Source organism: Oryctolagus cuniculus, chromosome 3, assembly GCF_051225735.1.
Source record: "Oryctolagus cuniculus isolate XC-2025 breed Fujian yellow rabbit chromosome 3, ASM5122573v1, whole genome shotgun sequence".
Lineage (NCBI taxonomy): Eukaryota > Metazoa > Chordata > Mammalia > Lagomorpha > Leporidae > Oryctolagus > Oryctolagus cuniculus.
Window position 1 is genome coordinate 136,749,212 of NC_142869.1, and position 12,971 is coordinate 136,762,182.

Consider the following 12,971-nt stretch of genomic DNA (forward strand, 5'->3'; position numbering starts at 1 on the left):
GTAAGACTATTTCTTGGTTAATATATTTGTATTCTATTAGTAAATAAATTTTTCTCCTCCATTTCAGGCGGAAATGTATAAAATTGCCAGTGTTCATCCATGTATGACTTAAAATAATGACAGTTTCATTTGAGTCATCTTGAGAGGTATTATTCTAATTAGAAACCCACATAGGATTATGTGCATTGACTAATAAGTTAGTGGGTGTTTTTTTTTTTTTCTCCTGTTTGAGTGAGCTACAAATCACAAGGTTAGGCTAGTAAGTTTTACTGTGCTATTCCTAGGGAGCTGTTTTATTTTGCTTCCCATTCTTACAGGAATGCATTGACTAATAATGCCAGGCAGTTCATGATCATATGGGTGTCTTTTTTCTGAGATGTTCATGTGTTTCTGTATCGTTTTTCACCCAGTCTGCTTCTACAAAGGTTATGTTCCAAGAGAGGGATGTCAGAACCACTGAATGGACTATTTATAAAACCTGTAGTGATGAAATGCAGGCAGTGACTATGAATGTAGTAGATAACCTAGACTAATGCAATTGAGCACAGAATTTACATTGAGTTTCCCAGAAACCAATTCAGAAAGAAAGACGAAGAGCCAATTCATACTTAATGATCTTAGATTCTACCAGTTAACAGAGAAAAATTCTCCACTTAAATAGGTTTTTATCAATTCAGATCTTATGAAATAGTGAAAAACTCAATGATTAAGGTCTTCTATAGCAGACTCCAGGCAATAAGGGGAGGTTATTCATATGGCTTTTTAAATTTTTTTTAAGTTTTTTTTTTTTTTTAATTTGAAAGAGTTACAGAGAGGCAGAGGCAGGGAGAGAGACAGAGAGACAGAGAGAGGTCTTCCATCTGCTGGTTCATTCCCCATATGGCTGTGATGGCCAGAGCTGCGCCAGTCTGCAGCCAGGAGCCTGGATCTGTGACGGATCTGTGACCAAGCTGTGACTGCACCTGGTGTGCGCTGTCAGTGAACCAAGAGCATGGTGGTCTCTGCGTGTGTTTCAGTACAGATCAGGTCAGAGTGCAGCCCTCTGCACTCCATACTGGAAGTGAAGAGGACACGTTCACAGGAGTCCTCTAATTAACTGCTTTGCTCTCTTGCGTCATCAAGCTTTGGCAGGAGAAAACCCAGTGGTATAACCTAGGAAGTAGAAGAACCCAGTGGTGTTGGTGGAGAGGGCACCCCATCCTTTACCTTGCCCATTTGTCACTGGCAAAGGGTTTTTGTTTGTTTGTTTGTTATTTTTTAATGCTGACACAGGAGCCTAAATGTTATTTTCTCTGAAATGAAGGACCACAAACTGTACAGAGATCCCAAATCCTTCATAAACCTTCTTTGGATCAGTTCCCATCTTGTGAGAAATTGTTGCTTTTATTTATTTTTCATTTTCCTTTTTTTTTCTTTCATTCTGTTAAGAAGTGCTTAAATATTTTGCTGAAGCCATGCAGGTGGCAGCTTTACCCGCTATGCCACAGTGCCAGCCCCTAGGTGGTTAGTTTTGATAGTCCCAAACCGTGTGTTTAGTTGTTTATTGCATGTAAATGTCTTAGAATAATGCTTGATTTGCCTGTTTGCTGGTGCAGAATGACCTTTATCCAAACAATGTTAAAGCTATATCATTGTTGGCCGGCGCCGCGGCTCAATAGGCTAATCCTCCACCTAGCGGCGCTGGCACCCCGGGTTCTAGTCCCGGTCGGGGCGCCGGATTCTGTCCCGGTTGCCCCTCTTCTAGGCCAGCTCCCTGCTATGGCCCACTCATGGCCCGGGAGTGCAGTGGAGGATGGCCCAAGTGCTTGGGCCCTGCACCCCATGGGAGACCAGGAGAAGCACCTGGCTCCTGCCATCGGATCAGCGCGGTGCGCCGGCCGCAGCGCGCCAGCCGCGGCGGCCATTGGAGGGTGAACCAACAGCAAAAGGAGGACCTTTCTCTCTGTCTCTCTCTCTCTCACTGTCCGCTCTGCCTGTCAAAGAAAAAAAAAAAAAAAAAAAGAAAAGCTATATCATTGTATGAGACACCAGTTCTGAGGCTTTCACCTAAGACCAATTACTGCTGGAAGCCAGTGGGTTTGGAAAATTTCTGTCCACCCTCATGATTATCACACAAGAAGAATAAAGGAACATTTTGACATTTGGGCAACACCTTCTGGTATCTTTCTATGGAATCAAGAATTAATCATTGACCAATTATAATTTTTAAAAATCCTATACTTTTTAAAAAGATTTATTTATTTATTTGAAAGAGTTACAGGAAGAGGAAGAGTCAGCAAGAGAGAGGGGGAGATCTTCTACCCATGATTCACTCCCTAAATAATGGCAGTAACCACATCTGGGCCAGGCCAAAGTCAGAAACCTGGGTTCCATCCGAGTCCCCATGCAAGTGGCAGAGACGCAAGTACTTGGGCCATCTTCTGTTGCTTTCACAGGTGCATTAGCAGGGAGCTACACTGGAAGTGGAGTAGCAGGGACTCAAACCAGCACTTAAATGGGATGCCTGGGTCGCAGGCGGGTGCTTAACCCATTGTGGCGTACCACAATGCTGGCCCCAAATCCTAGTTTTTACCTAGCTTTCCATGGAGTAATAGTGAACCTGGATGGATTTCAAACTTTTTTGACTATGGCTCACAGTAAGACATACTTTGTATTGCAGTTTGCCTGAAAACATGCAAAACCCTCAAACCTATGTTCATATACATGCAAACCCATATGTATGTTTTATGAAACAGTAACTCCCCTTGTTTTATGAGTTGTTCTCTGGCATTTCTATTTCATTTGATGCTGTCAACTATTAATGACCCAGGTATTGTACTAGTTTGCATTCGACAGTTTCTCAACTTAAAGATTTATTAATTTACTTGAGAGGCATAGTTACAGAGGGAGAGATAGAGAGGTATTCCACCCACTGGTTCGCTCCCCAAACGGCTACAACAGCTGGAGCTAGACTGATCCGAAGCCAGGAGCTTCTTCTGGGTCTCCCATGCAGGCCATGCAGGGCCTAAACACTTGAGCCATCTTCTGCTTTCCTAGGCCTCAGCAGGGAGCTGAATTGGAAGTGGACAGCTGGGACTTGAATGGACACCCATATGGGATGCTGGCCCCACAGGTGGACACTTAACCTACTAAGTCACAGCACCAGCCCCTGTTCTCAACTTTTTCATGGGGCCCTTAACTCTTGAACTTTAAAGGCTCTCTTAACAGGGAGCAGAGGGTTTTTTTGTTTGGTTGGTTTTTGTTTTGTTTTGTTTTGTTTTTCCATTCTACAAAGTATGAAGTTTTTAATGCCCTTTTTGCCTGGGATTCTGGTACCCCTGAATTTCTCCTTGTAGATGGTTCCTTAGGTCCTAAGGCTTTGGGCACATAAGAATAATTATATTTTTCCTATGGATTATCTCCATAGCTTGAATTAATTGAAAAATTCTGACAGACAGTTGACTTGAGAGCTCACTGATGTGCAGGGGCTAAACAGGAGTCAGTCACAACAGAGCAATCAGTATTCTAATGACCACATTATAAGCAGCCCTCTGTTTCGCCTACCTGCAAAACCTTGATCTGTGTCTGCTCCAGAGTTAGTCCCGGGCAGTTGCAGTGAGGGCTCCACTCCTGTTAATACGCGCACTTCCCTCAGTGCTGTGACAAGAAGTAGGCAGCATCTACCGTGCACGTGGTCCACCTTGGCCTTGTTGTGTGTCTGCTTGTCAAAGGTTCTGAATCACACCAAAGCCAGCTGAGTGGCAGGCAGTCGGGCATTGGCCACATAGAATGCCACATTTTTCCCGTCAGATGTATGCCACCATTAATGGTTATATTGTTAGCTAGTGTCTAACAACATGGAAAAATCCTTAATGCATCATCAAATGAGAAGACAGGCTACTCAGCGTGCATGGTCTGATGCTTACTATTTTTTTTTAAAATAATATTAGTTGTTTGTATGAAGAAAAAAAGGCAAACATAAAAATTTGTATCTTGGGGCCGGCGCTGTGGCACAGCAGGTTGAAGCCCTGGCCTGAAGCACTGGCATCCTATATGGACGCTGGTTCAAGTCCCGGCTGCTCCTCTTCCGATCCAGTTCTCTGCTGTGGCCTGGGAAAGCAGAAGATGGCCCAAGCCCTTGGACCCCTGCACCCATGTGGGAGACCCAGAGGAAGCTCCTGGCTCCCGGCTTCAGATCAGCACAGGTCCGGTCGTTGCGGTCATCTGGGGAATGAACCAGTGGATGGAAGACCTCTCTCTCTGTCTCTACCTCTCTCTGCAACTCTGTCTTTCAGATAAATAAATCTTTAAAAAAATATTTATCTTGAATAGTGGAATTGTCATTAATGATTTTTCTTTTTGAGTTTTATTTTTCAAGTTTTTTGCCTTATTTTTATAGACAGAAAAGTCAGTAAATGTTATCTTAAATTTCCTTTGCATTGTTTTTCTCATGTAACAATAACAAAGGAGTGAAAAAACCGTGTAAGATATACCAAAACAGGCTGGTGCTGCAGCTCACTAGGCTAATCCTCCGCCTTGCGGCGCCAGCACCCTGGGTTCTAGTCCCGGTCGGGACACCGGATTCTGTCCTGGTTGCCCCTCTTCTAGGCCAGCTCTCTGCTATGGCCCGGGAGTGCAGTGGGGGATGGCCCAAGTGCTTGGGCCCTGCACCCCATGGGAGACCAGGAGAAGCACCTGGCTCCTGCCATCAGATCAGCGTGGTGCGCCGGCCGCAGTGCGCTGGCCACAGCAGCCATTGGAGGGTGAACCAACGGCAAAGGAAGACCTTTCTCTCTGTCTCTCTCTCTCACTGTCCACTCTGCCTGTAAAAAAAAAAAAAAAAAAAAAAAAAAAAAAAAGATATACCAAAACATCACCCTGTAAAAGGGGGCAAGGCCAGGAGAGCAACCAGCCAGACAGCCCAGGCCAGCAGATCGCCATGCCCAGGGATGTGCCAGCCAGAGCGTCCCCGCTGTGACCCCAGCTGCAGCATCACCACACACACACACTGACACACTCACTCCCACCCAGACCCTGTCACACACACACTGACACACTTACTCCCACCCAGACCCTGTCTCTCGCTCTCATCCACACAGTCAGGCCCAGGCCCAGGCCTTCTTAGCAGGCGCTCCCTTCCCCTGTCAGGCTGCCATCTGCCGCAGGGCGCTTGTTTCTCGGCAGTAATTGGAGTGGACTGTCTGATTCAGCCAGCAAGCTTCTCGCATACATTAGCATGAGAGCTGCTCCGGCAGGCAGCAGGAATCTGTTCGTGCCCAAGACAGAGCGCTGCCTCAGACAGCTGCTGACATTAGCCACTTGCCCCTGGGCACACGTGTCAGAGCTGCTGCAGCCCCGTCTTTGTCCGGCCCTCTGCAGTGTGGCATCTTCCCCTCAGTCGTGTTCGTGAGGCCGTCGTCTTCACGCCCCTGGCCAGAGGTCTGGAAGCTCTGGACTTTGACATTGTCAGTGCAGATCTTTGTGAGGCAAAGGACACGGAAGGGACCGGCTGCTCTTCACCAGCTCAGGGACACAGGTCCTGCCTTCGGGCTGGCCCACCACCTTTGTCCCCGATGATGCCCACAGCCTGCTCTGCTGTAAGCTTCGTTACCATCCAGGTTTAGTGAGAGAGCAGAGGGAACTGTCGAGAGAGGGACCACGTTAGGACGGAGCGTGGATAACCAGGATGCAGCATGTGTGCCAGCTGTTTGTAGTTATAGGAGCTGGGCGGGGCCCTGGGTGGCAGTTTGTGGTGTTGGTGCACCCATGCATCCCGGTGCAAACCTCCATGCCCACGTGTCTGCAGAGGGGCAACAAGGCCGCCTCGGCAGCTTCTGTGTTTAGCACTTTGACCCCCAAGACCCCAGCTACATTCTGTGCTTCCTCTGCACTCGTGAGCTGAGTAACTGGTTCCCTGATGTTTCTGGATTGTCAGTCCCAGGTCTCAGATCCCAGCGTGGCCCGCCTCTTGGTGCATTGGTTTGTTTTCATCACTGCTGGCTGCTCCCATGGTGGGGCGGGGGGCTGCGGGGACCCAGGGAGCCATGCCAGTTGAACAGTTAGTTATGGCAACTGTGGTCAGTTCTGTTTGGCTAGTGCTTCTCCTGAGCCCTCCTAGCACGTGTGAGTTCAGTGCACCCACCACGAGGCAGCCAGCATGGGGAAGTGGCCAGGGCTGTGCAGCTGAGAGGTGAGAGAACCCAGAGCCTGTGCTTGTGACCGCAGTAACTTGCTCCCGTTCCAGAAGGTTCTGTCTGCTTTCCCCTGACTGGTCCTGCAGCAGCATGGGAATGTTTGCATGCGTCATCAAGGAAAACATCAGAATGTGTAGAAGAGAATCCGATCCCCTCACCTGGCTGGCAGCTTCCCGTTGCTGAAACCCCTTCCTGCCCCAGATCCCCAGACATCCAGGCAGCGCGCCGGGCCCGCTCAGCCTGATGGACGTGTTTATTCCTGGCCAGTGGCTACTTGAACCTCCGGCCTGCTTTGCTACCTGCTCTGTGGGGACAGGCAGCATAGCCTCTGAGAACAAACCCTTCCTAACTTCTGAATGTGGAGCTCTGCTTTACTGAAGCCATCGGCCTGTGCGTCATTCTCTCCAGGGACCCCCGTGCCCCTCATGCTGCAGAACTGGGCCTCCCTAGCGGCCCGCGGCTCCTGCAGGCCTGCAGCACTGTTGTCTTCTCCCAGAGCCCTGCTCTGTCCTGAGCAGGCAGGGAGGCCATCTGCATCCTGTCCCCCTCCCTCCTGCTGCCTTCTCCAGGCCTTCAGCAAGGGGAGCTTAGGAGTAGGTCGGTGCCAGGTGGCGTGAAAGGGGCCGGTGACACCAGGTGTGGACGCAGGAGCAGCAGGACTTGTCTCTTGCTGCACTTGACTTTCGGAGTACCGACAGCTGCACAGCTGTGAATCTTCCCGGCTTGAAATGCAGTTTTTCTAGTGGGACCTACTACTTGACTAATTCACACTACCTCTGGCTAAAAAGTTTCACCCTGGAAGTGCTGGTGTATTTAGAATATTACTCTCGAAGGATGATGTTGTGGTATTTAGGGCGTCTGAGTTTTATAAAACCTTGATTAATTTTCTTTTGTTCCATAAAACTCTGCAGAAGCTGGTTTGGTTTTTGTCTGGCCAGCACCTCAGATTCTACATGGAACCCGGGAGAGGGGAGGGCTCAGGTTACGCTCCCGCAGCCTCCTAAACCCAGCAGCAGAAATAGGGTCTGCGTTTGATGTACAGGTGGCTGTGTCATGAGGCACGGCACAGAATTCGATCCAGAGTGGCTTTTCCTGGCTCTCTTGGCAGTCCTGGTCGTGCCCAGTGCTGAAGATGCGGCCTCGTCATAGAAATGGCTCAGAAGGGACCCGTGACTGACCAGAAAACCCCATTTTCAAGCGAGCTGGTTGTCACTGGCCCAGCTTCTGTGGGCATCTCAGGAGCAAACCCCGTGTGTGCAAGGCCGCCAAGGCCGGCACGTCCGCGTCCTGTGCTCGTGTGTCCAGCTGGTTCTCGCCCCGTCTCTCCCTTCTCATCCCTCTGCCTTTTTTGCCCATCTCTGTGTCCTTGTATCAATGCGGGTTTGCATCTAGAGTGTATTGGTGGAAAATAAAGACAAACACAAATACTCCATCCTGCCACATAAGGTAATTTCTGTAGGTAAGTTTCAGATTTGGCTTTTAACTTCCTGAAGCCAAAGATAAAAGAAGAACAGAATCAAGTACCTCATTCTCATCACCAGAAAGAAGACACATGGCAGGTTTTAGAGAGAGTGCAGCATTTCTTAGCATTTAATTGTAGAGGACTCCCACTGATAGCTCTACTGGGATTTTCTTGTATGTGATCATTTCTCAGCCACTTGTCACTCCAAGAATTTTTTCATTTTTGATTTTGGCTGGTGTATCATGTGACTCGTTGAATTCCTCTTTGGATTGTGTTTGGTTGGAAACCTTTATGTGTTCTTCACCTGGATTTTGGCATCTTTCCCCACATTTCAGCGATTAGTTTTCTTGGTCCATTTGTACTATATTTGAAAGGCATAGAAAGAAATATCTCCCATCTGGTGGTTTACCCCGTGCTGAGCCAGCGCTCCCTGGCAGGCGAGGCAGGAGGCGGCTTCCTGCGACATGTCTTAGGGTGCGAGGGAGCCTGGTGTCCACTGCTGGCTCTTTTCCAGCCTTGGAAGTCATGGGCCTCGGGACCCCTCTGTGTGCGGTACTCAGAAGGTTGGCGCAGAGGGAGACCGCTCGCCTTACGTGAGGTCCACGCATGTCCAGCACAACCGTGCTGTTAGCTGGGGACCGTGGTTGAACTTTGCGCTGAGGAGTGAGGCCTGGGACCTCCTCTTCTGCCATCTTGCTGGCCTCACCCTTTGGAAGGCTTTATCCTGGGCCCGACCCAGCAGTTGCTGTGAGTCCGCTGTCGGTGCTGTTGATGGTTACGATGGTGATGTTGGTAGAACTGGGAGCTCTCACTTTCGTGAGAAGGACTTACAGGGATGCCGCAGACCAAACCAAACCCCCTCAGCGGCGCTTTCATGCTTGGGCAGGGGCCTTTTGGAACACTGGAATGATCTGGGCCTTGACAGTTATCATGGCGAGTGTCCCACCTTCTCACTGTGGCCACAGGAAGTCTATGCCTCGACTCCCATACAATGTCTGGTTTGCAGCTTTCTGGCAACTGACAAGGTGAATAAAGTATTTCCCTGGGGGCTGGCGTGCTGAAGCGAGTGAAGCTGCTACCCTGTGATACCCGCATCACCTCTGGGTACTGATTCCAGTCCCGGCTGCTCCACGTCTGATCCAGCTCCCTGCTAGTGGCCTGAGAAAGGCAGCAGAAGGTGGCCCAAGTATTTGGGCCCCTGCCACACACGTGGGAGACCCAGGGGAAACCCCCGACTTCAGCCTAGCCCAGCCCTGGCTGTTGTGACCATGTGGGGAGTGAAACAGTGAGTGGAAGATCTCTCTCTGTCTTGCCTTCTCTCTCAGGAACTCGGACTTTCAAATAAGTAAATATATAAAACTTTTTAATCTAATGAAAGTGTTTCCCCAATAATTAAAAATAGATAACAAAATAATGTTATTTGATAAAACAGTTGAAATTAGAAAAATCCCTGTCAGAGATAGACTTTGTGGGATAGACAATACGAAGACTTTTTTTTCTAATGTATGGATCCAATGCCAAACAGCTGTCTGTTGAACGCACTACCAACTGCTGATTAAAAACCTTTCCACTGTGGGGGGCGCTGCTGCAGCCGGTTAAGATGCTGCGTGGGATGCCCACATCCCACATCGGTAGGCCTGGGTTCCGGTACTGGCTTGGCTTCTGGTTCCGGCTTCCTGCTAATGTGAGCCCTGGGAAGCTGCAGGTGATGGCTCAAGTAGGTGGATCCCTCCCACCTGCATGGGAAACTGGGATAAAGTTTCCAGCTCCTGACTTCAGCCTGGTGCAGGCATTTGGGTAGTAAACCAGTAAATAGTACACCAGTCAGCCCGTATCCGAGTCTGTCTGTCTCTCTCTGCCTTTCAAATACATACATACCTCATTAATGTAAGGCAGACATTTGCCCCTGTTTTATACAGGCTTTTGTAGATTCGTAGATGGTCCAGAGTAGGTGGGGTGAAGGCGGAGACCAGGCTCCGTCATTACCTGTCCATCAAGCGGTGGTGCTGGCCTCCTACCCCTGAGACTCAACCTTCAGTAGCTCCAGCTTGTGATCAGCTCTTGCCCATCAGCGCTCAAAGCCAAGGACAGATGAATGACGGCTTGTCATCCTTGGCAGACTTGTGCATGAGGTGGGAGTTGGGGGTAGTGGAGCGGATTGGCCTGCACATCCCTCTTGTAAAATTGTGGACGGGCCGTATTAGGAGCAAGCATCAGTTGCTTGGTGACTGTCAGCGGATGCAGCTTTATGTAGACAAATACATAATTGCTGTTTTGAAAAGCTGAGTAGAAAAAGTTTGAATTGACCTACCTTAGACTAGAGCCCCCAAAAATGATTCTGTCTAAAATGAAAGCTGAAAGGATTGGCCCCGGGAAGAGTCCGTTAGTCACACCCACTTGAAGCCTTCACTCTGTGCACTGTTTGACTGGAGCCCATTGGTTGGAAAAGCTCCAAGAGGGGATTTCGCCAAGTCCACTGGAAGCTCCCTTCAGACCCATCAACCCAGTACAGCAGGGGTCCCGGATGCGGCTGCCGGATGCCACGCAGCCCAGGCCTCGCAGCAGGGCGTGGAGGGCGCCAGGAGCCAGCCTTGGGGGGAATGCCGCCCTCCGCGGAGGAGTCCCCAGCCGCCTTGCCTCTGTGACCCTCTGCTTCCCTCTTGCAGACCACTGCTGTTCCAGACCAGTGAACATGTGGCCAACAGCCCAGCACTGGGGGACATCATTCCCTTCAGCGTCGTCATCCAGTTCTTGTTCACGCGCGCACCTGCTGAGCTGAAGTCCCCCTTCCAGGTAATCAAGCGAAGCCAGCACCCCGTGTGAGTGCTCCTGGTTAGCGGGGTGAGCACCAAGCCCCCTCGCTGCGGGCGTTCCTGGGTCCCCAGTGCCTTATGTAGTGTGGATGTCTGTGACAGTGGCCAGGGACTAGGCAGGGAAAACTCAGCTGCCCAGCGTCTGCGTTCTCAGTGCAGAAAGTGACCCCCGACTCTGGAGGGCGCCTTTTAGATGAGAGTGTCACGGGAACTTGTGATCACGGGGGCTGAGGGGTCCAGAAGACTGCGTGGGTGGCAGGCAGGCAGGCAGGCAGGCGCACCAGGGCCTGTGGCGCCTCCTCCTGCAGCTGCTCCTGCACCTTGCAAACCAGCGGGCGTGGTTTTAGAGCCAACATCTGCAGCCGTTTGCTGCAGGATGCTTGTGCGCGCTCTTGTCTCCTTGTCTTTCTCCCCTGCAGAGGGCGGAGTGGTCCCACGCGCGTTTCTCCCAGTGGCTGGACGACCATCCCTCTGAGAAGGACAGGCTGCTCCTCATCAGGTAAAGCTGGGAGCCGGGGCAGGGGCGGGCGCAGTGCGTGGGTGGGCGTGGCCATGAGGGCACCTCCGCCCCTGCAGGGCACACAGGTGCGGGGCACCTCGCATGGGAACTGTGCTGCCCGCGCCCTCCACCCCCAAACCGCCGCATCCTTCCCAGCCATTCCATGCCTGACCCAGCCCGAGGACCCTGCTCTTCTGGTTTGGAGAGGCATGGACAGACTTTCCCTGGCTCCATGCTTTCTGCTTCGTTTTCATGTTTTGCGGTTACCTAATTGGTGGAGTACAGATGCAAATGAACTTTGAAAAATACCGAAATGGGACGCAATTGTTAGGGGGGAACAAGGACAGCCCAGCAGCCGCTTAAATCCCTCATGTCCTCCAGGACTGCCCAGGAACGCATTGGTGCGTATGCGCGTGTGCCACGCATGCCCACACAGACCTCCATGTGCCCCAGCCCTGCCCAGGCTGGGGTGCTTTCCCTGCCGGCTCAGTGGGCGTCTGGCCCCCATCTACTCTGTCCTCTGAAGTCGCCCTCCCCGGCGTGCGCCGGGACGTCCTCGCTCTGCCTGCTCCGCGCTGTTTGCTGGGGTGACTGCCGTTCCCTTCTCGAGACGCATCAGCTCGCTCAGTGCGTTGTTACTGATGGCAGATGCACCAGGCACTGAGGAAACCCCGACCAGACCGGCAACCGGGGGAGAGACATGGGCCAGCTACGTGACACTGAGTGGTGTTGTCAGAGAAAGATCTCCATCCCGAAGGGGCAATGGCAGAGTTGTCAGGATCAGCGCCCCTGTCCTGTTGGTGCTTCCCTGGTCACCTGTTGCTGGTCTGACGTCTGGCCCTTTTTCCCTAAAGCATTTGCTAGGTTGTCTTCTGCCATCTATTCCTTGAATGCCTTCGTTCCTAACGCTTTGTTCCAGGTTCTTTTTCCTTCTCTGATGTTCTGTGTGTACTTTGGTTCCCGGGAAAGCCCAGACACAGGCCTCTGGTGGCCTCTCTCGTCCCTGATGCCCCCAGGGCTGTGACTCACTTGATTGTGGGGCCCTGAGCAGGTGCCTGTTGCACTGCCACTGAGGTACCCACACAAGTCTCAGTCTCAGACGTTCCACGTCACCTTTGCCCTCAAACCTCCTTTCTCACTTGTTCTTCCTGTCTGTCGGAAGGTCTCTGCCACCTAACCAGCTACCACACTAGAAAACCCTGAAACTGTCATTCAGCTCCTGTCACTTCATTCTGCAGGTCCAGCTGGTCACTCTTGAAGCCACGCGCAAGTCCCCAGGGAGCTGGGACCACAGCACCCACCCAGCAAGCTTGAGTTTGAACCTCAGTGCAGAGTGAGGCCAGCATGGTAGGGTGGTTGTGACCCACGTTTAGAAGGGGACGCATTAATGGGGCTTTGAGAAATCCTAGTGCCCAGACCACCAGGGGATGTGTGGGGCTGTGGCGTGGCCCGGGTCTCTCCCAGCTCCTCGGGCAGGTCCACGTTCCCATTGTCAGGGCAAGACTCCACAGAGGATGCTCGCTGAGAGCGTGGTGCATCAGTTCCACAAGTGACACTGACCCAGAGTTCCGTGCGCGGAGCCTGTGCAGATAGCGAATGGGCGTGGTTAAAAGGGCCTGACCCTGGCACGGTCAGTGTCTCTTGTGGGTGCTTTTCCCCAGAGGTCCCTCGGCTCACCATGCTTGGAATAGAAGCCTCAGTTGACTGAAGAGGGTTCGTCTTTGTCTTCTGAACAAGTTGGAATGAGTTCACGCACAACAGTTGCCGGCTGTGGGGACATCACAAGCCTGTTTTCTTCTGCTTCTCTTTAAAAATGTCTCCCGAGTGATTTCATCAGCAGTACTGTTGCTGAGCCTATATTTAGTAACTGAAAATCATGCTCGAAAATGCTGTCGTGCTTTTTAAATGCGGCCGAAGCGTCCCTGCGCACATGGCTGCTCCCGGAGCCCGCGTGCCCTGGGCGGAAACCGAGCCCTCCCTGGGGGACTGGGCACAGCTGCCCTGCTGCTGCGGGCCAGCTCTCG

General features: G+C 51.4%; 1 protein-coding gene across 2 annotated transcripts in view; it reads left to right on the top strand.

Moving 5' to 3' along the window:
• Nucleotides 1-12,971, top strand: part of COG5 (component of oligomeric golgi complex 5) — a 358,927-nt gene that overhangs the window by 342,611 nt on the left and 3,345 nt on the right. For both annotated transcript variants that reach the window (XM_008258350.5, XM_070071149.2), the window contains 2 exons: nt 10,302-10,428; nt 10,868-10,947. In XM_008258350.5, the coding sequence (XP_008256572.1) occupies nt 10,302-10,428; nt 10,868-10,947 (207 nt within the window). The remainder of the gene's footprint in view (nt 1-10,301; nt 10,429-10,867; nt 10,948-12,971) is intronic.